The sequence below is a fragment of the Falco peregrinus genome, chromosome 16 (genome assembly GCF_023634155.1).
Source record: "Falco peregrinus isolate bFalPer1 chromosome 16, bFalPer1.pri, whole genome shotgun sequence".
Classification (NCBI taxonomy): Eukaryota; Metazoa; Chordata; class Aves; order Falconiformes; family Falconidae; genus Falco; species Falco peregrinus.
In genome coordinates, this window is record NC_073736.1 from 3,051,445 (window position 1) to 3,074,784 (window position 23,340).

General features: G+C 42.2%; 1 protein-coding gene across 2 annotated transcripts in view; it reads left to right on the forward strand.

The window, feature by feature from the left end:
* Positions 1 to 22,744, forward strand: part of SRPK1 (SRSF protein kinase 1) — a 28,129-nt gene extending 5,385 nt beyond the window's left edge. Inside the window, exons 1-15 of one of the 2 annotated variants that reach the window (XM_027789772.2) lie at positions 3,096 to 3,630; positions 7,071 to 7,189; positions 8,951 to 9,059; positions 9,487 to 9,574; positions 9,780 to 9,867; positions 11,334 to 11,440; positions 12,138 to 12,303; positions 13,329 to 13,354; positions 13,846 to 14,059; positions 14,288 to 14,713; positions 16,105 to 16,205; positions 17,113 to 17,220; positions 18,671 to 18,740; positions 19,284 to 19,376; positions 20,253 to 22,744. In XM_027789772.2, the coding sequence (XP_027645573.1) occupies positions 3,560 to 3,630; positions 7,071 to 7,189; positions 8,951 to 9,059; positions 9,487 to 9,574; positions 9,780 to 9,867; positions 11,334 to 11,440; positions 12,138 to 12,303; positions 13,329 to 13,354; positions 13,846 to 14,059; positions 14,288 to 14,713; positions 16,105 to 16,205; positions 17,113 to 17,220; positions 18,671 to 18,740; positions 19,284 to 19,376; positions 20,253 to 20,437 (1,971 nt within the window). In that variant the 5' untranslated portion in view covers positions 3,096 to 3,559 and the 3' untranslated portion in view covers positions 20,438 to 22,744. Of the gene's footprint in view, positions 1 to 3,095; positions 3,631 to 7,070; positions 7,190 to 8,950; positions 9,060 to 9,486; positions 9,575 to 9,779; positions 9,868 to 11,333; positions 11,441 to 12,137; positions 12,304 to 13,328; positions 13,355 to 13,845; positions 14,060 to 14,287; positions 14,714 to 16,104; positions 16,206 to 17,112; positions 17,221 to 18,670; positions 18,741 to 19,283; positions 19,377 to 20,252 lie in introns of those variants that run through there. The other variant, XM_055819975.1, reaches the window with a different exon arrangement.
* Positions 22,745 to 23,340: the final 596 nt, after the last annotated feature.

Below are 23,340 nucleotides of genomic sequence, written 5' to 3' on the forward strand. Positions count from 1 at the left end.
ATTTTTTCACAGGACTTTGAGTAGTTCCTCTGGCACTTTCTACTCCTGGAGGGAGGGCAGTGGCAGAGCGGAGTTGGTACAGTCTTGCTTCCTCTCCCTCTTCCCAAATGCATGCAATACTTTGTGTTTTCAAGAAGCTGGTTTACAGTTACTTGTAATTTTCTGGACAGACTCTTGACATGCAGTGAAGCCTCACTTTCTTCTTCCTCAACAGAATTTCTATGGAGAGAGAGGAGGAAGTTGGTAATTTTTCCATCTATGCAGTCTGGGGGGCAGAAACTTCTGAGTGGAGTCTGATGTGTTCCCGTTTGTTATTGCATATCTTGCTTGGTAGCACTTTTCCTGCTGTCTTTGTGGAGCTCTGGAGTTCTGACCCTCCTGGGTTCTTCCTCAACCTCCTTACTCAAAACTTTGCCTGGGACCAGGATCAGAGTTTGTGTTTCCTCCCTTGTCTTTCATAATTAATGCCGGGGCTACATAGCTCATAAGTATTTTGAATATAAGTTTAGGGTAGAGTCAGAATGCATCGCCCACAGGATTTTTTTCATTCAAACGCAGAAGCAATTATTAGACTATGACAGGACACAACTGAAGATCTGCTGGTTTCCATGGACATCCCTTGGTTTGTAATAGCTGGGATGGCAGACGGTTCTACAAACAGCTTGTTAAGTGCTTGTGTGGGGGAGTGGGTATGGGGAGCAAGAAACTTGATTGCCTCTGTTCGTGCGTTAGCACCACTCTTACGTGAAATTCATTATTACTTCAAACTGAACTCCCACAGATCCACTAAATGAAAGTATGTCTTGGTGCCTCTGAGCACTGTTCTTTCCAAACTAAATGCTTTGAAAGACCATCTACAGTCCTCTTAAGTTCTTGACAGCAGTATTCCTGTAGGTCGGAGATGGCTGCCCTGCAGCAGCAAGTGTTGTGGATCTGCCCCACTGGCAGAAAGTACCAGTTCTTTATTCAGAAAAATAGGGATGCAAGAGTGAATGAATTGCAGTAATCACAAAATAACGTGGATTACAGGCTCATAAGTCCCCCACAATCTATGATGTATGATCCCCTCAAATACTTAACAATTTCTTGAGCAGAAAGGTAAAGTGCATACAGGCAGCAAAATAATTCTATCATTTCAGACCAGAATTCCTACTGAAAGTTTGAGTCTAAACAGCTGCAGTTACAATATTTATTGAACACTAGGTTTGCCAGCAGATCTGCATGTAAGCATGTTGGAAGCTGGCACCAGAAGCAGTCATTCTGACTAGATGTGCCTTAACATGATCTTGAAATTAAGAGGCGCGCCAAGGAATAGTAATGAGATGCAGTCTGGCAAGCATGCCCTTAAAGAGACATTGTCTGGATGCAGGGATGTGAAAACGGGAGAGAGATGTTGAAATCCTGGCTTTTCACCGTGCCATATGGAGCTGCTTTTTTTTTTTTTTTCCTCCACTCTTCCCCAAATGAAAACAAGGAATCTTCAACAGCACTTGAAGCGAGATCTTGCTGCAGTGGGTGTACAGCCCTGGAAATCGTCAGCTGGATGGTTAAGGTGGAAAGCAACGCTTCAGCAACAGTCCCGGGGTGTGTTACGGTACTCTTACCCCTGTCTCCTGCGCTACAAGCTGGATTCATCATTAGTCAAGTTCACTGAACTGAATTCTGTCAGGGGATGGTGTGCGTGTGTGTAATTTGCGCTCACAAATAAGGGATGACAGTGTTTATAACAACTGTGCTGCAGGCGGCTTAAAAATCATTTAGGAAAGCAATTGTCTTTGGTTTCCTACAGATGGATGTCATCTCTGCAAATACCAAGGGAATGGCAAACAAGTGAAGAGGAGTGAGGAGAATATCTTTTTTTGTTAGCACACATATAAGGGTGATAGGTGTGACACAAGTGATTTGGATTAAATGTGTGCTGCCTTCCTTGCTTCAAGGGGGAAGGGATCTGCTTTTGTATCTGTTCAAAGCAGGTAGATGGGTAGCGTGGACAGTATTTCTGCTGGTTTAGGGACAAGGAAAAATACTTGTTTCCTGTACAGAAGAGTTTTGAAGAAGTAGCCCTTAAATAGAAGAACCAAACACTTCTCTTCAAGCATTTTGTTCTGTAAGTTATCGGAGTGGAGAAACGTTCTGAGTTTTGATTGTGAAATTGCATGTGGAGGCTTGGCTGCTGGGATGGCTTGACGTAATTTATTGAGAACAGCGAAGGAGCCCGTGCCGGTGCTGCTCCACAGCATGAAGAACGCTGCTTTTTTGGTGCACTCTCTGATGGGTGTGACTGTGGTCTCCCATGGTCTCATCCTCCTGATGCTGTTGGATCTACCTCGGTGCAAGTCTGTAAGAACACACGTTACACGATCAATTTCACCTTAATTTTAGTGTGTGAACCAGATGAGTGATTCTGTGGAAAACTGGCAAGAGAATACAAAAGGGTTTTTTGCAAACTCTTTGAACACCTTTTGTGAGGAAGGAGTGACTGAAATCTTAGTTCCTGCAAATAACTGTTACTGTCCCCACTGCGCATTGCAGAGGTGAGCGGAGTCGTTGGGTGATGTATTCAATGAACATGGAGCAAAATCTTGTCTGCAGTGGGAAATGTTGCATGTTGTTAGCAGGTCTTCGAACATGAAGAGGTTTGGCAATGCTACACTGTTAAAAGGATGTTCAAACCTCAGTAAGCTTTTAAGGTGAAAATATTTCAGATACACAATCAGATGAATCCAATTTTTCTTTAAACCTCTTGATTTAAAACCACGGAGCCAGCTTCAGTGTCTTTCACTAATAAAAGGTCCTCCGTAGCAGAGAAAATAAATTATTACTTGCTATGTCACATTGCTGCTGACTTGTTTCCCCTATTACTTACATAAACCAGCAGGATAAACAGGCGCAGGAAATGGCTGGTAGTTCTGCATCGTTGAAGGGTGATGTTAAGTGCCTGCTGCTGTGAAAAATACTCAGTTCACCTTTTTAAAGAAGACTTGACTCCTGCTTGTTTTGTTGCTTTTAAGCATAAGGGATCAATTTTTCTCATAACTCTGGATAGGGAAGTTTGGAATTACTTCAGAAAATTCATTTTCCTTTGAACGCCCTTTCTCTCCTGTGGGATTGTGCTGGCATTTCTGTATCAAAAGGGTTGCACTGTCGGCAATTACCATGATCCTTGTCTTCATCCAAGCTTTGAATCCAGTGGGCTATTGAATAGGCAAATAAAAACCGGCTCGTTCAGGAAGATGAAACGCAGTATCTGACTGAATTCCTACTTGTATTAGAGGGAAGATTGAGACAGGTAAACTTCAAGAGGAGGAGATGCATCTGTTTATGCTCAACCCCTAACACGACTTGAATTTGCAGGAAGATCAGCTGAGAGCAACCCCCAGCCTTGCTGCAAGGCCCTTTACCTGCAATGCAGTGCTGTGCAGCTGCAGCTAGGTGGTGGAGGCAAATCCCTCTTCTCCATCGCTCTTGCACAAAGCTTTGCTGCGTTCGAGAAGAACCAGCCCCTCTGCCTGCCGTGGATGTCCCCCTGCTTCCCAAACAGTGTGGCATCTAATTTTTAATGGCTCTTTCGAAAACTATTGGACTGTCTTCGGGAATATCTTTATCAATGGGAGGCCGTGCTTCATGCAGGTAGGTTACCCTCATTAATTGTTTGGGGTTTTTTTTTTTGTCTTGTGAATTTGTAGTTCTTCAGGTGTTCCCGAGAGAATAAGGACTTTTGGGAGGGTCTCTAGCTGTGGATCCACACGAATTCCATAAAAGATCTAGCATTTTGCCATAGCATTGCATTTTTACATCATTTTCCTTAAGTAAAATAATGCTATATAGTTTTAGATAGACCCTGCAAATCCAGTTAATTCTAATGATTAACTAGCATGTCAAGAGAGCAAAAGTAAAAGGTGGTCGAGGTGTTCTTAAGTAGAACAGAGGTGGCTGTGAAAAAAAGTACCCTAGAACACTTGATTTTTTAATGTGTAAACTATTAGCAATTTCTTATAGACTCATCCTATATTTTATCTGCATTTAGCAGTGTTGCTGACAGCTGTCTCAGCTGTCATCTTAAAGTACTAAGCATGGATTTTTCTGCTGTCTTTAGTAGCCTTTTGTGTTTTAAGAGTACTGTCTGTGTGAGCAAAGCAGACGGATGAGGGTCGTGGTTTTGTGTCTCAGGGTTTTTTGGTGTTAATACACATTCTGCACTGGTTAAGTCTCTGCATCTGCAGTTGACACGATCACTTTGGGAGAAGAAGGTGGTGGGATATAATAACATCTACTGAATTTTTACAGGAAGGCAAATGAGATGTGTTTTGGAGCTGATTTCATAAAGGAAATAGCATTGTAGAAATGTCTGTGACCTGAATACGGCTCACTATCGCATTAGTTGGTATAATAGATTGTAATACAGAAGTAAAATGCTTTTGGATCCCCAGGACAGACTCAGATGCAGACCACAGGGTGTGTCGTGTATGAGGTTGTCAGCAGCATGATTCGTCAGTCCCTTCTTAGGAGGGGCACAGAAAGCTTCCAAGAGAATGGGGTTTAGTGCTTCCAGTAACTTCTTCCTTGATGCATGAAATGACTTATTATTGAGAAGCATTGGGACTGCAGGATGGCATGATGTTTCTGTCTGCATCAGTGGTTCTTAAGATGAATTTTCTTTTGAATCCCTTCTAATCCCCTACATCTTGCACAGTTACAAAAGTGAAAAATCTTGAAACGGCATTGGGGAGAATTACTCTTTAGAGCTTATGCTATGGGTGTGGCTGCTGGGTTTAAATTCTCTTTTCTATTCAGTGCTGCATTCTGCTTCTCTTTACCCAGCCTATAGGATTTGCTATATATGACCATCCAGTCTCCCCTTCAACAGTTCTGGCCGTGGCCCTTTCTTGCCTTTGCTACCTACTTTTAATGTGGGGATAGCCTATGACTTTATTTGTAGCTCTGTTGTCCCCAAAGGAATGCAGCAGTTTTCAAGGAGCTTTTTGACCTCCAAGGCTTCCCACCCCCTACCCTGCTTTCTTCCTACCCCTGACTTGTAAATCTGTGGCTCGCAGGGCGGGGAAAGTCTAAATGCTAAGTATCTTGGGGCTGGAACAAGCTATGAGGTTGTTAATAAATGCCTCAGTAGCCTGGCAGCAGTGGAATGGACTGTCTGGCAGTCTTGTTTTATGGTGCTGGGCCACTAATCTGTGTTGCTTATGTGTTCCTGAATTAAAAAATCAGCAGGATTTACTAGCTCTGACAGCAGACTGAAAGTGAACGTCAGGTGGTTTGGTTGCACCCGGGATGACCTTTTGTAGCTCTTCTTTTCTTTAACGAACTTCAGCTCCAGATTGTAAACGGCTCTAAGTTTAGTCGTGGTCAGGTTGGAACGTGTGGTTTCTTCCTTTTTATGCTCCATAGCTGTTTAAGGTGGCTGTAGTTTTTCACGTATTTTACATATGTATTTAATGTATGAAGTCTCAGCAGAGTGCATGTGTAGTAGGTAAATGCTGAACGTCCATTCTGCCATATAACTGCTCAAAACTGAAATATTAAAAAGATTAGTCAGTGTGGCCATGATATGATGCACAGAGCTCCAACTCAGTTATAAGCTAAAAAAACTGCATCCAAAAGCCCACATGCGTTAACGTATCCACTGGCACAATCAGTGGCTCTCTCAGCAGTTACTCCTTTGAGCAAAATGAGTCGGATTTGAAATAGGGTGGTGTAAGGTATCAGTTATATCTGCTGCTTCACTGGAACAATAGTTTCAATACAAGAAACTTCCGCTAATTCACACGGACGGGGAAGCTCATTGTAAAGAATGTTATCTCGTGCTTGTACGTCACTGCTGTAAAGAAATTTGTTGCCCACCTCTTTGGGCAAGTCCAGCTCTTTTTAATATCTTATACTTCTAAGAAAAGGAGGCTTAATTTTGATACTGTGCAGTGCTTTGCCATTAGCTCTTGGCAGTGCAGATGGGTTGTAGGCATTGTTTTCACTATAAACGCTTGCTTTGTACAAAAGGATATTGAGGATTAAACTTTGTAGACGTTTAACCGTTGCTGTAATGCTTTGTAAAGTAAATAATTTACCTGTTAGTATCATCGTTTCATGAACTGTTTGGCTGCAAGCAGTGTGGTGCCATGGAGGAGGAGCTGGGGCGCAGGGGGGGTAGTGATGTGTTTTAGTTCGGGGAGCTCGAACACAGCTTAAATGCGTGAGAGCAATGAGGTCGCCCTTGCCAACGTGACCTTCACGAGCAGGAGCTTAGAGTAGCAGGTTTGGTGTAAAGTTAAACACAAAATTAATGGTCTTTTTTATGAATGTGGAAGTGTGTGGGGGGGGAAAACCACCACCACCTCCGTGCCTGATTTCAAGCCCTCTGCAATCACAAACTCTCAGAAGGGTTTACAGAACATCTGCTCTGCATACTCCTACTCCCCGTAGTTCAGACAACTGTAACAACTTCTAGACCTTCATGGAAGAGACAAACTAGAAATGCAGCATACCACATGAGAACAGGAGAAATCAAGGGCAATCTTAGGGATGTGAGAGTTCTCAAGTTTTGGAAACAGGAGGATTGTTAAATGTTCATTTGATCTCAAAAGGTGAAAGGGACAAAGGGCACCAGTTCTAAAACTGGTTGGTTTTTTTTCCCCAAAAGGCTAAGAATTAGTTGATGTTAGTCTTTAAAATACCATTCATCAACATTTAAATCTTCGGGGTTTGTGTGATGTGACATCTTAAAAATACAACCTCACTTTAGAAAAGTCCTCACTGAAGGAAAGGCTGAGAAGGGGTTCAAAGAGACTAACGTTTTGATGGGATCTCTAAGCTTGTCTGGTCTTTCCTTTGTTCTACTATAAAAGTGAATCTAGGGCATTAAATTCTGTTTTTCACTAGTATATGGAAAATTGTTTCTATCTACTTTTATACTGGCTCAAGAGTAAAAGCATTGAAATGTGAAAAGTTTTTCTGAAGGCTGAATATTGCATCTCCTCCATTATCAGCAATGCTTCATGTGACGTGAAAGCTGCTGGAGTGAAGAGTAACATGTGTGAGACATGCAGTGTGTTCTCTTTCAGACCCGACACTCAGCATCGGGGCCCTGCTGCTCACTCAGAAAATGACCTTCCCGAGCAAGAGGAAGAAATCTTGGGATCAGATGACGACGAACAAGAGGATCCAAATGATTACTGTAAAGGTGAGAACTTGCCTGGTTTTAAGGTGCAGGATTTTCAATGTAATCAAGAAATTCCCTCGATTTCCATCCACTACGGAGAATGAAAATAGACTCCCTCTTACTTTTAAGTGTTTTTTGAAACTAAACTGCATAACAATAATATTTTTCAACCTAACCTGAAATGGAGAAACTATTCTTCATTTCTCCAAGGTTCCCTCTATTACCATTCAGTATTTGAGTTGAAAAGCTTTTTTAACACGTTTAAAGCTGTTAGCTTTTCCTCTCTGCCAGTGGGCTTTCAAAATTGGTAAAAGCAAGCAGGCATTCGATTCCTTTTTGAACTTCATCAGGAAAAGGACGCTTTTCAGATTCTTCAGGGGTTTTTTTGAAGATCATCATAATATCCATTCCTCAGATAATTTGCTGTCTGCAAATGCAGTCTTCTGCTGTTTCTTTGAGCAGAAACTAAATACAGAGCAAATGGGGGTGCCACAGTATATAATTCAATATCAAAAGGATCAGGCTCTATGTGTAACATAGCAAATACTTAAAAAAAGATAGAACACTGATCATAAAAATCAGCTGGTCAATTAGTTGAAGCTTGAGTCTGTGCCCCCACCTCCAAGTGTTCTGTAAGACTGCTTATATTTATTGTATGTATTGAATAAGACAACTGCCATATATATGTATAAATGTATATATATGTATAAAAAAAAGGCAAAGTAGAAATAGCACAGGGAACTTCAGTTGCAGCGTTTCTTACGCTTCAGTGCTTTACTTCAAAGCATGTACATTGCTTTCAGCATGCTGCCAGAGTATTTGTGAGATTTTTTTGTCGGAAAGCTGGTGGAAAGAAGAAAGCCATTGTATGAATTGGCAATTGGTGCAGCTGTCACTGTTGTAACTGAAATCTTTAAGCGAAGAAAAGGGACTATTGCTGCTTGAGCTAATGAAGTAATGGATAGCAATTCTGTGTCTTGTTTGTGAACAACTCAATCAAGAGAGATGAGTTTTCCTCGCAAAGCATGCATTTCATGGGTGATACTTGCTGACCACAATAACAGTAAGTGCCTGGAGTCTAGGGTGTAATTCCAGGTTCTGGCAAAAATTTAGACCTTAACAATCACAGTTTATTCTCCTCATTCTGTTTTCTGCGCTTCCCTTGTGTCTTTGTCTGGCTTTTCGTGTCTTTGCTTCCATCATGGAATCTTCCTGCGTAGTCAGCAGTGTGAGAGATACGAGGGGTGCAGGGAGGAGACTTGCCTCTTTTCAGTGGCCATGTTAAATGGCAGAGTGCCTTTCGGTCAGGAAGGCAGTTGCAAGGGAAACTGCGGGGATCTTGGCTGCAGTACTCTGTTATGGGGATGGAGCATGCAAAAGCACGGCTGGTATTTAGATGTAAGATTCTGTTAATGAACATCATAAGCTGTGTGTTCCAAAGGGGCTCAGCCCAGCAGACTTCAGATGCTTTCGCTGAGGAAATAGTCTTCTGTGATGCTGCAGTGGTGACCTACATTGAAGAGGAGGAAAAGTCGGTCATTCTAGTTCAATTATGTTAAAACTTTTCAATCAGCTAGAGGGCTGTTCACAGCTCTTCCTCTGACATACTGTGTCTATGTTCTAGCAAGATCCAATTAGAGAAACATTTGCATTTGTTTATATGATTAAAAATTTAAACACATCAGGTAAGTCTGCCTCAAGGGGTGATGCTTGTTCCCCATACCTGCTCTTCAGCACTTTCTGAAGATCTCTTGATATATCAACTTCCCGCTGTTTTTCTAGGTGGTTACCACCTTGTGAAAATAGGAGATCTCTTTAATGGACGATACCATGTGATTCGGAAGCTTGGATGGGGCCACTTCTCCACTGTGTGGCTAGCTTGGGACATCCAGTAAGTCTTGCTATTCTAGCTAGAGTTTCTGGCAGGCGTGCGCCGCGTTGCACAAACATGATCGGGAAGCATCTTTTCACCTTTGGACAGAAACGCAAAATGTAGGGGTCCACATCCTGGCACAGAAGTTTCTTTTGACATGGCGCATGCAAATGTGTGGGAGGGAATTAACAGGGCAACCCATGTATGTGGTAAGAGTGCTCTTGTGTTCAGTAATCTCTGACTTACTTCATTTGAGAAATGACTTAACATGGGTGTTTTACAAAATGAGACCCAAAGGCAATCTTCATGAGTGCTTGAACCTTATTTTTCCATGATGCCTTCAATAAGTAGCTCTCTTAGGTGCGAAGGAGTTAGGATAATCCTGGAGAATAAATTCTTTGTATGAGCATTAACAATCTCCAATTTACTTACCGTGTGTGTGTAGAGGGAGGAGATTTGTGGCCATGAAGGTGGTGAAGAGTGCAGAGCACTACACAGAGACAGCACTGGATGAAATCAAGTTGCTAAAATCGGTGAGTGCCTGAGAGTGGGGTTCAATTTTTATTTTTTTTAAATTAATTTTGGGGAGTTCATGTTCATCATGTGCTTGATATTTCTGGATCATCTAGCTGCAAAGAATTTGGACAAGAACCTAACAGCAGTGCAGTAGATCTGACTTCAAAATAAATTCTTGCCTGGTAATTACCTCAAGGAACACAATCCTGTTTTTCTCTGCAGGTTCGCAACAGTGATCCAAATGATCCAAGTAAAGAGAGAGTTGTTCAGTTATTAGATGACTTCAAGATCTCAGGAGTTAATGGTTCTCGTATCCTTTTGTGAAATAAAGGCAAAGAATTAAATAAAGTTGGGAGTTTGCTGGATAGCTGTCATGCCGGGGCTGGTGTGTGATGCCCAGGCAGCCCTTTCACTGTCCAAGAAAACCCGCCATAGAGTTTTCTCTGGTTCCAGACTGCCTGCTAAGCTCAGATCCAGGATGATCATTCAGTAAGATGTGTCAGTTGTGGAGACGGCGCTGCTTAGTCACGCTTTTAACGAGAGAGATGGGTGGCTGAATCTGCTTTGTGAATCAGGACTGCATGTCCGATGTGCCTTTGTGGTAAGAGAGCCCGTCTGGCTCAGCCCTTCAATTCTGCAAGCAGCGTGGTGGTAACCTCTTATTTAAGCAAAGCAGTACAAAATTTTAAGATCGCTAATGAAAAAAAAACATGCAGTCTGTAACTTGATAATAAGAGTGTTTTCTAGTTAGGGAAGCATTTTACCTTGGACTTTTATCAATGTTGTTAGGATGTGTGAAGTGTATTGCTTTGAAAATACGCTGTTGTTCTGTGAACGCCCTTCTAGTAAGCAGCTATTTGTGCAAAGTCCTAGTAATACACCCTTAACATCTGAAATTTATAGAGTTTTGTGCATGTTTCTGCTTTGCAGTACCTTGAATTTTATTTCAGTAAGAATTAAGAGGGTGCTTGAGAGAACTGAGCTGTAGGTTATACACATTTTAACACTTTTAGAACACAATAGCCCCATAATGAGTTTCCTCTATTTTTTCTGATACCTAGCACTGAGTGTTGTCTTGATCTTGTATTTCTTTTGCTGTTGTGAAACACATGCATGCTTTCTGCCAGTGTAGAACAAAAGCAGCCTAATAAACTCCTGGAAGTTTGGCTTCTAAAGCAAACGTGCAATACTAAATATGTCACTAAAGTGACTGTAGCTGTTGAGATCTTACAGACAAAAAGCAGATAATGTAAATATTGTTGAAGTACAGGCTTGTCAAAAGTTTGTTTTGCTGGTAAAGAAGCAAGGAAGGGCAGAGAAAGTAACTTAATTGTTCTGAAATTAATGACTTATGAAATGGAAATTGTATTATCTTTTCAGTTAATGCTGGTACAGAGAGATCTGGCATTGAGTTTTCCTTGGGGCAAGAGCCTACGCTGTTCCAAAATGCGCCTTGTTGGCTTGAAGCTGTTTCAATACTAGCTGGAAATACTGATGCGTGCTTGCTTGTGTAACTGGCTTCCACCCAAAGCAGGAGTTTGCTGCTGTTGCCCTAACCAACTCCATTCCTTTGTATTTTAGGTTTGGGATAATGACACCGATGTGTGGGATAGGATGGTGCTGTTAAGGAAGGCAGCTTCTCTAAGCTGTGTCAGAAGGAAGAGGGTTTTTCACTATAAAGTGCTTAACTGGTATGGATTTCTTTTGATCCTCAGTCTTGGGAATTCAGGGCTCCTTGATTCAGGGTGTCCACCTTTTTCCTTGACTGAGTTACAGATATCTGTATGGTGTTTGAAGTTCTAGGGCATCATCTCCTGAAGTGGATCATCAAGTCAAATTATCAGGGGCTTCCGCTCCCTTGCGTCAAAAAGATCATCAAACAGGTAAACCCTAGTTCTGACTGCACTGTTCCCCTTGACCCAGCGAGAACTCTTTCAATGATCTTTCTCAGACCCAAGAAAACAAAAGTTAGAAGTCAGTGATGTATCTCATGCAACGAAATCATTCTTGGGTTAATATTGCCTTTCTCTACTGCAAAAACTTTCTGCTACGGATATTTATTTTCTGACACTTAAACCATAATGGGAAGCTGGCTTTGCTTTTAACCTCTTCTTACCCTGGTTATTCCTCATAAGTGCAAGTTTTTTGTTTGGTTTTTTTTTTTTTAAATCAAGTCACAAGTAAGTACAGCGCTCAGTGATGGGAAGAGCAAGAGAAACCTGTTCTTCCTGCTGGATGGTTGCCCAAGAAGAAACATTGTTCTGCGTGTGAGGTGGAGGGAAGGAGGAAAGCAGGATTTTATTGTAGGGTATTAACTTGCCACAGTTGAAAAATCTAACCTTCACTTATGAGGGTAAAGAGACAATATTTTAAATTCATAGGTATAATCTGTATGCAAATCTGTATTTTCTGGAACTGAGTAGTAACAACTGATCACATTTAACTCTAATTTGTATTCTCAAACACTGAAGTCCTTTAGATTGACTAATTATCCTATGCAATTTTGCATTTTCCCTTCACTCTCAGCTTGCTTATTCTTTGCTTTTTCTAATGATTGATTTCCTTCTGTCCTGTCTGCAGGTTCTTCAGGGTCTGGATTACTTGCACACAAAATGTCGAATCATTCATACAGATATTAAACCTGAGAACATTCTTCTCTGCGTTAACGACCAGTATATCCGCAGGCTGGCTGCAGAAGCAACAGAGTGGCAGAGATCTGGGGCTCCCCCACCATCTGGCTCTGCAGGTGCTTCTTTTCCTGAAAATTGGTGCTATTTCCCCCCACACCCCCCAAATCATCACTAATCTCACTAGGGAAAACCACCTGAGTACAGTGGAACAATAATGCAAGTCAACTCTGAAAAGCCAAGTGTAAATTGTGACATTAGTGATAAGTTGTAACTCAAAGATGATGGGGAAGGCAGTTGTTTATATAAGAAAAATGGAGGATACACACATGCTGGCACCTGCTTTTAAATCGGCTGCACTGGTAAAGTAGGGCGGTCTCATACAGCACACTGCAGAAATGCTAATGCACTCAGTACAGTGCTGGAGTGAAGATGTGGTGAGGCACTTCTCGCATTTTCTTCAGCAGTTAATTTCCTTTTGTTGTGTGGTGCTGGAAATGCGTTTCATGAACCTCTCAACAAGATGATTTACCTGGCATCAGTTTGCAGAAGTTTGAAAGCCTTGTGGCAGAAATAGCTTCCTTCATGTGCTAACTGACCTAAAGATCTGAGAGCAAATTCTCTCTTGTTCCTAGTTCCTCATTTTCGTCCTCAGAATATCCATCTGTACCAGTGCGTAGTTTTCAAGAACTACTGCAGTGTGTATTGGAAGGCTGTCTGTCATCATCTGACAACACCAGCATTTAGCCGAGCCCATCATAGCATAGCAGAGCTTAGGGAAGCTGCCTTAACTTTGGTATTTTAATGCTTTGGTTTGCATTTTCTGTTCTGTAAGATGTATAATACATGCAGTAAATGAAGCTGTACGGCAGGAAGTGTAAGTCTTTGATATCAGTCAAGCAAGTCTGCTATGTGTAATTTTAATTATGTATTTATTTACTCATTTCATGTTTTTCTTGATTTATTTTTTTTTTTTATTCTGGCTGTGCTTTTGTAGAGAAATAAGCCTTCAAAATAACATTTGCCAATATCTTTAAAATGCTGTTTCCAAACCACACAGGAAAAAGCTTATCTTCAGATAAGAAGGCAGTTGCAGTTTCTTAATATGAACATACTAATTTCCTGATCTTCCTTTCCCTTTCAGTAAGCACTGCACCACAGCCAAAACCAGTAAGTGTAATAGCTTTTGTGCGTAAGTATATATCTACTTATAGTATCTACTGCATCGTAGTGCAGTCAGCATTAAGGGAAAGCAGCCTTATATCAGAAGGAAAATTGTGATTTGTGTTTGTCATACATAGGCATGGGGTTCATGCTGTCTTGGAGATACAAGGAGTATTAGCTCATGTATCTCCAGAGTGCGTAGTCTTTTTGGTGGTCCCGAGATCTGTTGTGAAGGTGACTGTTGTCTGTGGCATCTGAGATCCTTCATTTGGCGAATGCTGTAGGTTTCTCAGGTCAGGACAGATGTGCACTAGTAAGAGCCATAGACAACTGCTCCAAAAACCTTAATAACTGCTTTTCATTTTGGAGAACAGCTGTCTCTAGAGTTTTCATTCCAGACTGCTTCCTCAGCTCTTAAATAAATTAAAACTAGACATGTCTTGGAGCTACTGAAATACGAGATGCTAAGTCCAATTTCTCTGCTTGTTTATGTGTAGGCTGACAAAATGTCAAAGAATAAGAAAAAGAAGTTGAAAAAGAAGCAGAAACGGCAGGCTGAGTTGTTAGAGAAGCGAATGCAAGAGATAGAGGAAATGGAGAAGGAAGCAAGCCCAGGGCAGACACAGCCTGAAGAGGAAGAGGAAGCTCAGAGCCCTCTGGAAATGCTTATAAAAGTTAGTCCACCGGAGGAAAATGTCAGCAAAAAGACAGGTATGGACCTGAAGTATTGCTGAAGCAGCACAGCGTTGTCCTTTTACTCATGCTGGCATGAGTAGAGTGAAAGAGGCTAGGAAGTTTCTTACTAACAAGCTGAATTAACGAATGATTGTGTTTGGTTACGTTTTGAGAACTGCCTACTTCCGAGGGCTCCCTTGAACAGCTTCAGCTGTTACTCTGTTGAGATATATTCTGCTCTCTTCTTCTTTTCCCCCCTTCCAGCTGAAGTCGTTGTACAAGAGCCATCTGTTCTGATGGAAAGCAGCGTAGAAAAATGCGTACCAGAAATAAACTGCAACGGAGTGATACAAATGACGGACTTCCCAGACTCCGGCAATCAAGGGTCTGTGCGACTTGAGGATGACCTTCACAATGCCAATGACTGTGGCGATCACCCTCGTACGCAGAAGGAGAACTTCCATAGTTGTAATTACAGCCAGCGTAACGGTGAAGCGGAGAACAGGCCTCAAGAAGCAATGTCGGACTCGTTCGTGCCCTTAGTTTCGGAAGATTCCATGGTGTGTCAGCCCACCTCCAATGAAGAACGATCTTTCAATGAGCAGGAGATTAACCATTTGCAAGAAAGCATCCGGACAGAGATACCGTCGGAGGACGAGAATGAGAATAATAGCCCGTCAGACAACAAAGGTATAAGAGGAGCCCTGTAAGAAAGGGCTCTGTTCTCCTTTGTGTGGGAGAGTTGTGTTACGACGCTTCGTCAGAGTATTAATAGAAACCTGAATTTTGTAGGCTGGAGTGATCAGAACCACCTGCCTGAGACTCTTCCTGCCAGGAGTAATTAACCTGACAGTCCTACTCTGAGACATACACTGTTTGTAGCTTCCAGTTACAGTTGTACCTGAGTTTTGACTATTGCATAATATCCCGCTTTTTAAAAGTACCTATACATCTGTTTTTCAGTATAGGAACTCCTTTGTATCAAGTGTTGCACATGTGATTTGCATTAACAGTTAGAAATTAAGTCTACAAATTGTCACTGGCTGTTAAATTATGAGTTGAGTACTACTCAGTGTGTTCTGGTAGTTTTATTTTTATCATGGGGCATGGGTAACTCCTCTCAGTTACTTGAGATGAGTAAATGTGTTCCCACAACTGGAAATGCAGCCGTTCTAAAGCAAAGCTTATACTGTGTAGGGAAAAAAAAAAAAAAGATGCCTTTTTTTTAAATATGGTTTGTTTCAGGGAGAAAAAACTGGAAGTCTTGTAGTTTGGGAGAATATAAGACAATCAATAGTTTAAACTGCAGTTTAAGTGCATTCCAGTGTGTGTGTGTTAAGAACTTGAATCAATTGATAAACTTTCTGCTTGGAGGAGGGAGAAACTAACGTTTGTACTTCTTTTCTAAAAAAATCCTGTAGCATTTTTTGGCAGGGTATTGCTGGGGAGTTACATGCATGAAAAGTAGCCAGTGAGATTTAAATATTTTGAAACCTGAACTGCATTTAGTTGAATGCACCTGCTAGATTACTAGGTGTATTTTGCTTCTCACAGCCCTCTCCCAAATTGCTTTAGACCTACAGCTGGATGTAATTTAGTGACTTGGTATTTTTGCTCTCTGCTGTGTCATTAAGGTTTTCTCAATGTATACTTTAGCTCTTGTAACTGTCTGTGTTGCAGCAGTGAGTGATGGCTCTGTCAAAAGATGCTATAATAGGTGAACTCTCCTTCAAAGATTTAGGAGGACTTGAGGGTTGAGAGAGGGTTGTTTTGTTGCTGGCAATGCCCTTATTTAAAAAGCTTGTTTAGATATAGACAGACTGTTTAAGGCTGGGAAACAGTCGCTAATTGCACATGCTTACTTGTCCTTCTGCTTTGTAACACCAGTCGGGTGTTAATGGTGGTATCTCCGCTGTTGGTAGCGCAGGCTGCTGGGTTTTATACCTAGGTTTCAGGGAGGGAAAAGTTCTGATCCATAAGCAAAGCCCCTTCCTGGGTAGGGAGAGGGTGCTGGGATTTGGATGACAGATGGTGACACTGGCCATGTAGCTTTAATCAGCTGTTGTACATGTTGCCTCTAGGAAAATCAACTGCTGGGAATTTCCTTCTTAATCCTCTTGAGCCCAAGAATGCAGATAAGCTCAAAGTGAAGATTGCTGACCTAGGAAATGCCTGCTGGGTGGTAAGTTTACAGTCTTTTCACATTGACTGTTTAAACCTGCTAATTCGTTCACAGTATGCCAAGATGGGAAAGGATCTGCAAAATAAATTCTTGGGCCTGCTTGGGAAAGTAGTGACAGTTTGAAGCTGTGTTTGGGGGGGGAAGAGAGGGGAGTGGAGACTCGAACGTGGGATTTCAGCCTGTGTTCTGGGTGCCTCTCGCTGGTCATGACATCACTTCTAATAGGCCTGTGAATGGTATCACATATAATGTGTAGAAATCTGCATATGTGAAACTTCTGAAGGAGTCTGGCTCTCCTGGAGAGAGTGAGTTGCAAACAACTGCTCTGATGTGCTAGTTTTGTGGTTCGTTAGCTTGTCAAACCATTTCAGTGGATTCATGAGCACATGAAAGAGACTCAGAGTTTTATTCTTTGATGGCTGTGCTGCTTTTAAAGGTTTGACGTTTCAAATAGAACAAGTGTCTGGTTTACTTGGCTTCTTAAATGGCAAAATACTTCCGATCTCATGGGAGAGATGAGGCTCAGGCTCAGAATTGCACACCAGGCTTGCAGCACCTGGCAGGGTGGTCTCTCTTACATTGGTCTTGCTTATCTGCTTGAAGGTAGCTGTGTCGTGGCCTGTCTGTCGTGATCGGAGAGGGTGCAGCTTCTGAAACAGTCCTTCCTTACTCTATTTTTGTGGCTTGCTTTTCTCTAAATTGCTGGACTGTTTTACTTAAGTAGGAGCGTCTCACGTAGAGCAGTTAAACAGTACTTGTAGGAATATAAGGATATATTTAATGAGGATGTAAAATTCAGATTAAATGTAACAGGAATGGCTTTGGATCTACTCTGGCCTTCCAGGCTGTTGATTCTCCTCTTATAAGCAGTCTCATAACTGTTCAGTAAAACATTTCTTCTGTTTAGCACAAGCACTTCACTGAAGACATCCAGACAAGACAGTATCGATCCTTGGAGGTGTTGATAGGGTCAGGGTATAACACCCCTGCTGACATCTGGAGCACAGCGTGCATGGTGAGTGTGATCATCTGGGGGATTTTAAACTGTTTCTGTAGGGCTTTCGGGGCAGCTCAGGTGCTGCACACTCTGGACTGCCAGGTTACTAGCCTGGCCTGGCAAAAAAACCTCGCCAGGTGTTCAGCCGACTTACAGACTTGCTGAATACCATGCTTCCATACCAAAATTTTTGGGGAGTTTTGGGGTTTTTTTAGTTGGTAGGGGTTTTTTTGGTTGGTGGAGTTTGGGTTTTTGGGGGGTTTTTGGTTTTTGGGGGGTTTTTTGTTTTTGGGGTTTTTTTTTTTTCTGTTTGCCACATGTGGCTTTCCTTTTGAAAGTTTTGTTGTACAGCACTGGCAGATTTCAAATATGATTGTACATTGTCGTCATGCTTTCTGGAAAAACAAGACAACTATGCAATTCTGAAGACAAAAATCTTTCTATATAAAGAGCCTTTCTGCTGCATTCAGCACTGTTTCACAGATACCTTCAGTATATTTTGATATTTTAATTGTATGCATGCTCTGCATGTTTGGAATCCTTTTATAATCTGAGTAATGCTGAGATGAGGCTGTAGCTGTTCCCGTAATAGCTGGCAAATGTAGAATATGAGGATTAAAAAAAAATAATCAGTCTAGTCAGTTACTCAGTGTACCTCTTTGGTGTCTCCATTCTCTGTTTTCTACAAATCAGAGCTTGAGGTTTGTATTTTAAACTTGGGAAATAGTGAGTAAAATAATTTCCGCTGTCTGGGAGAACAAGCTGAGATTTTGATGAATGTGGTGAAAGAGAATGCGGTAGGGTCATGCTGTCTCTGCAGAACGTGGGGCCAAAATGATACAGTGGTTACTCACGAGTCCTAATTTACTAGTTTGTCAACAGCAGTCCCTAAAAAAACCTAAGAATACAGAAAGTCAGAGGTACTGTTTTGAGTAAAAGTGAATATGTAATGGGTAAATGTCGTGGAATTTAGGAGCGGTGAGTTGAAATGAATGAAATGTTTTTCTCATTTAAAACATTTTTGTATCTACAGACAAATGTTCAGGGATTAACTGTTTGAAAAATGTCTCATCTGAAATCTGGGGAGAGGGGAGAATCTTTCTGAAAAAAACCAAACAAACCCTAGAGTTTGGACATGACACCATTTTGCAAAATGCTGTTGAGGCAGAAGAGAGGCGAAGCGCATGAAATGCCTTAAGTTTTTACAGTTTCACACAAGCGTACTGCATTACCCCGCGTTCCAGAATTCATCATAAGTATGTCTATGGTGTTGTTTAATGCAGTTGTTAAAATGTTGCAAAGTAATTGCACATCTTCAGATGGTAATGATGTACTGGAGTTTTGCAGGTTAATCTTCCAGCAGCTTTGCTTCTTGCCCACAGAGATATGCAAAAATCAATCTGCAGCACATCTGACGGTGTGCGAGATGTATTAAAGTGATTTAATGTGCTCATTTCTCTTTGTTTAGGCCTTTGAGTTAGCAACAGGAGATTATCTCTTTGAGCCTCATTCTGGGGAAGATTACTCACGGGATGAAGGTATGTTTGTCTAAGTCTCTTCCTTTTTTAAATGGGCCACGAAATACAGGTTGCTTCTTCAGGATGAGCCTTCTCTTACGAGTTAGCAATGCAAAGGCTCCTTGCAAACAGATTATTTACCCAACTTGGCACCAACTGTGCTCAAGCCTCTGCAGTAAAACACTGCAATAAAGTCCATGTTCTTGTTCTGGTGTTTCCCATTCCTCTTACCGCTGGAGTCTGTCTTGCTTCTCAGACTGATCGTGCCTCAAATTGCCTTTACCTCTTTCCCCTTCCCCCTTGACTGGGGTCCCCAGCGTAGGAAGGACATGGACCTGTCGGAATGGGTCCAGGAGAAGCCCCAAAAATTATGAGAGGGCTGGGACCACCTCTGTTGGGAGGACAGGCTGAGGAGCTGGGGTTGTTCCAGCTGGGAAGAGAAGGCTCTGGGGAGACCTTACTGTGGCCTGGCAGTACTGAAAGGGGGCTTATAAGAAAGACGGGGACAGGCAGTTGTCTTGTGAGGATGTGTCTCATTGTCTTTTTCTTTTGAAAAAAATGCAGATCACATTGCATTGATCATAGAACTTCTGGGGAAAATACCTCGCAAGCTCATTTTGGCAGGAAAATATTCCAAGGAGTTTTTCACCAAAAAAGGTAAAAGGAGACAAAGCAAATGTCACTTATCCCCTCATCCCCTGCCCCAAATACACAAGAGTGCCTTGCTGGAAATACTAATTAACAATAGATGCTGGCAAAGATGCCTCTTAAAGCCTTTCATAAAACAAAGGAAAGACTTAATCAGTAAAACAGCAGCTAAATATAAGACGTTCTTGTCTAACTGCTAAAAGTATCCTACATCCTAGTACTTGGCATCCCGGTGTAGATCAAATACACCAGGTAGAAAAACAAGTCTGAAGAAATACCCGCAGTACTGATTTGGCTTTATTTAGCTGATCTTTGTCAACTAGAGGTGTTGACTCACCTTTGAAGTTGTCTCTAGACAACTTTGTTCCATTTCTAGCATGCCAGTCACCTAAATAGTGCTTTGTATCCTGAGCCGTGTTGCTCAGGACACATTATACCATTATCATAAAGCCCTGAATACCTCAGAAATGTACTGAGTCTCGAAGTTTTTGACCTAGTTTAATACTTCTTTATAAGACAAACGCGTTTTTGTTAGCAGTGTATTGCTTCCTCAAACATTGCTTCGTGTATTCCAAAGTCAACGGCACAGTGTTTATCTGCCATGTCAACTTGTATGATTTGCTGGTATTGGATCAGAAATAGCAGGAGGGGAAAAAAAGCCTTCAAGGAAGTACATTTCTAGAACAGTCTTCAAAAGCAGATAGAAAAGGGGTTTTAGTTTAATTTTATTTCTTCCTTCAGCATGCCCTACCATTTTATGCTCCCTGCAGCCAGCTACTCCGAACAGTTTCTGAATTCAGTCTGTCTTGTGTAGCTCTTCAGCCTATTTTATTCAGCTGCTCTGGTCCCGTGTCTTGCACTTAACCTGTCTGTCTTGGTTTCCAGGTGATCTGAAGCACATCACCAAACTGAAGCCGTGGGGCCTTTTTGAAGTCTTGGTGGAAAAATACGAGTGGTCCCAAGATGAGGCAGCTGCATTCACAGACTTCTTATTACCTATGTTGGAGCTGATCCCGGAGAAACGAGCTACAGCAGCAGAGTGTCTCAGGCACCCCTGGCTTAACTCCTAGAGGCTTCAGCCCGATGCCACAGCACTACACTCTGGTTTACAGCATAGCGTACACGCACCCAGCTGCCCCTTCCCAGATCTGTTTTTTCCCTTGTTCATTTTCCGTGTGAAGTTCTTCCTTCACGGCTTCCAAGATTTTAGATAAATCTAATCTGTTCTGCTGAGTTTGCTTGTGTGACTCGATGGGGACTCTCCTCAGCCAGTGGGCATCATCTGTGTTTTGCCTTGATTGGGCTTCGCCAAAGACTTAATTGACTAGAATATGAAGTTTTCCCTGAGTCTGCTCACTGTTACGCACCGTGTGTTACAGATGTGAGCTCGCCCTGTGCCCGCATAAGCTCTCTTAGCTAACCTTCAGCTCTCCTTTCTTCGTGGGGGGGGATGTGAAGATCTGAACGCCTCCTTATCTCCCTGACTCAGGAGTCGATTCCCTGCTGTTGATCCGGTAGCTAGCAATGGGGTGAGAAGTAACAGATGGCACCACGGTGGTGTTAGTTCCTTGTAGAGCAAAGACCTCAAAATCCTCCATCATTTTCTAGACATCTGCTGTATTCTTTGCTTTCCGGTCACATAACTTTTCTTTAGTTCTAGTTGCTTAAATCTTTTGTAAAGAGCTATTTAAACCTAGGGTTTAGTATCCTTAATTTCTTTCTCCGAAGTGCCCTGCCTTTACTTTTTCCTTCCCTGTGCCCAGATAGTCAGAATAGTTTCTGGACTCGGTGACATTTTCTACTTCAATGCCTGCAACTAAAAGGTGATAAGCAAAAGCTGGAACTGACGGGATGCACGGTCTTCAGCAGACTGACGGGTGCACCCTTTGGCTGCAGAGGCAGCCTTGTTACAGGCAACTCTTTTAACGTTTTAGTGAGCTGTTAAGGTTTTTGGTTCTTACCCCTTACTGGCACTTTTTTGCCTTGCTTGAAGCAGTTGCTGTGTCTGTGAGAGACTGGCTTTCACTGATGCAGTCTACTCTGGCTCTTAATTTTTGACCATTCACTTTCTTCCCAGGAAGAGGGCGGCAGGGGCTGTATCACAGCCATGCTATAGCCCGTGACTTTCAAAATCAACACTTGAAGGCCCAGTGTACAGATTTCTTTTCCCTTAACTTGCTTCAGGTGCTGGCCTTCAGAAATAACTTCCCTGGAAGGGACTGCCTTTTATTTTCTGGGCCATTAGCACAAGGAGAGCTAGCAGAAGTGGAAGAGAACTGACTTTTCCATGTAGATACTGGATTAGAAGCTGTTTCTAGAGTTACCCCAAATGAAAATGTTCTGTGGGGTTTCTACTACTTCTCAGAGGGGGTTGGATATAATGAGTAGATGGGTTAATTTTTAATTAAAAGTTAAATCACTGTGGCATTTGATAGTTTTATGATGGCTTCTTCTAGACTTGCACATCCTGTTACAGATGCAGTGCATCCTACTCTACTCTAAAGCGAGATTTGGCAGCGCTGAGACTTCAGAGGCACTTCCTTACCCCGGACCAAACAGGCCTTTTGGATTCCTGGTGGCTCTCAGAGGACAGAAGTCGCTGCAGGAGCGTGCTGGAGGCCACGCAGATGCTATCTGAGACGATGACGTTGCCAAAGCTGCCAAGACCGCTGTTAACATGTCACTCCTGTATGTGTGTTTGGAAATCCTGGTTCGTAAGGGTCGTTCCTTCATAACCCTTGGTGTCATTTAATCCACTTGAAAAGAGTTTCTCTGGTCCAGTGCCTGATTGGGCTTATTAATGCAAATCCTGCTGCATGTTCTTTTAGGGGTAGATCAGGTTCTCTCTGCATATAATCTAAAATTAAAGGAAGGTAACATACCAAGAGTTTTAAACTGCTGATTTGACTTTTTTTTCCCCCCTTTCATCTGGAGTTTTCCAGTTGCGTGTCACTTCCATCCCTGCAGACAGGACTGGGTTCCAAAATACCTACTGTCTACATACTGTGAAGATACATTAGCAGGGCAAAACCAATTTCTGTTGTCTTGAAAGCTCACCCGGTCCTGTGCGCTTGAGGCTGGTTGATGAAAACTTTTCCTAGAAGGGGTCTGTCTGCACGCTTCGACTCTGAGAGCTCCTTCCCTTCCCTCTGCCTCCCGAGTGGAGGAGGAGGTTGTGACCATGATGGCCAAGGCTAGAGTCAGCTTGTCAGTTGAAGACCTGGAGAAGGAGCTGTCAGGATTCAGTCTTGTACCGTGTGCTCATCCACTTGGGGTTTGTTAAAATTTCCAAATTGCCGTAAAGTGCTCACACTAAAGGATTTGTACTTGCTGTGTCAGTCTAAAACCTGAAGGAAAATACATTTTTATTCTTTCTACTTGGGTGCTTTGTCTTTTTTTCTTTGTGAAAGCCGTACAATAAACAGATTATTTAATAACTGAGCCCTATTCCTTATATATTCCCTCTGTAAGTCTGTTCTTTCTGAGCTAGTGGCCCATTGATTCCATTTTCTTTGCTAGTGAGCACTGGGATCTCCAGAATGAGACACAGGGAGATGGTGCAGCTGAAGATTTTGCTGTTGGTATTGTGATGTATTTTAAAAAGGGGAGAAGAGTAGTCAATAGTAGGACAAATCTGCTGGAATTTTTCTGTTCTAAAAGATGTTCTCAAAGTCTGTTGTGCGTCTGCTGTGTTAACAACCTTGCAAAAAGTGTTTGGGGAGCGTAAAACTGGACGGTGCTTGTTAGAACTGAATTGAATGTGCTGCGGGAACCCAGAAAGTTAGAGCCAGTAGAGATGAAAAATGGTAACACAGGCTAATTTGGGGGTTTTGTGACCAGGTAAGAGCCGGACAGGATGACGTGCTGCTTTGTCTTCTGCAGAAGTGTGCCAAAGGCTGCTGCAGATGGGTGTTGGATGTGATGAGGAATGATGGCTCCGGGGGATTAATTGGGTGGTGGAGCGTGCTGCTGC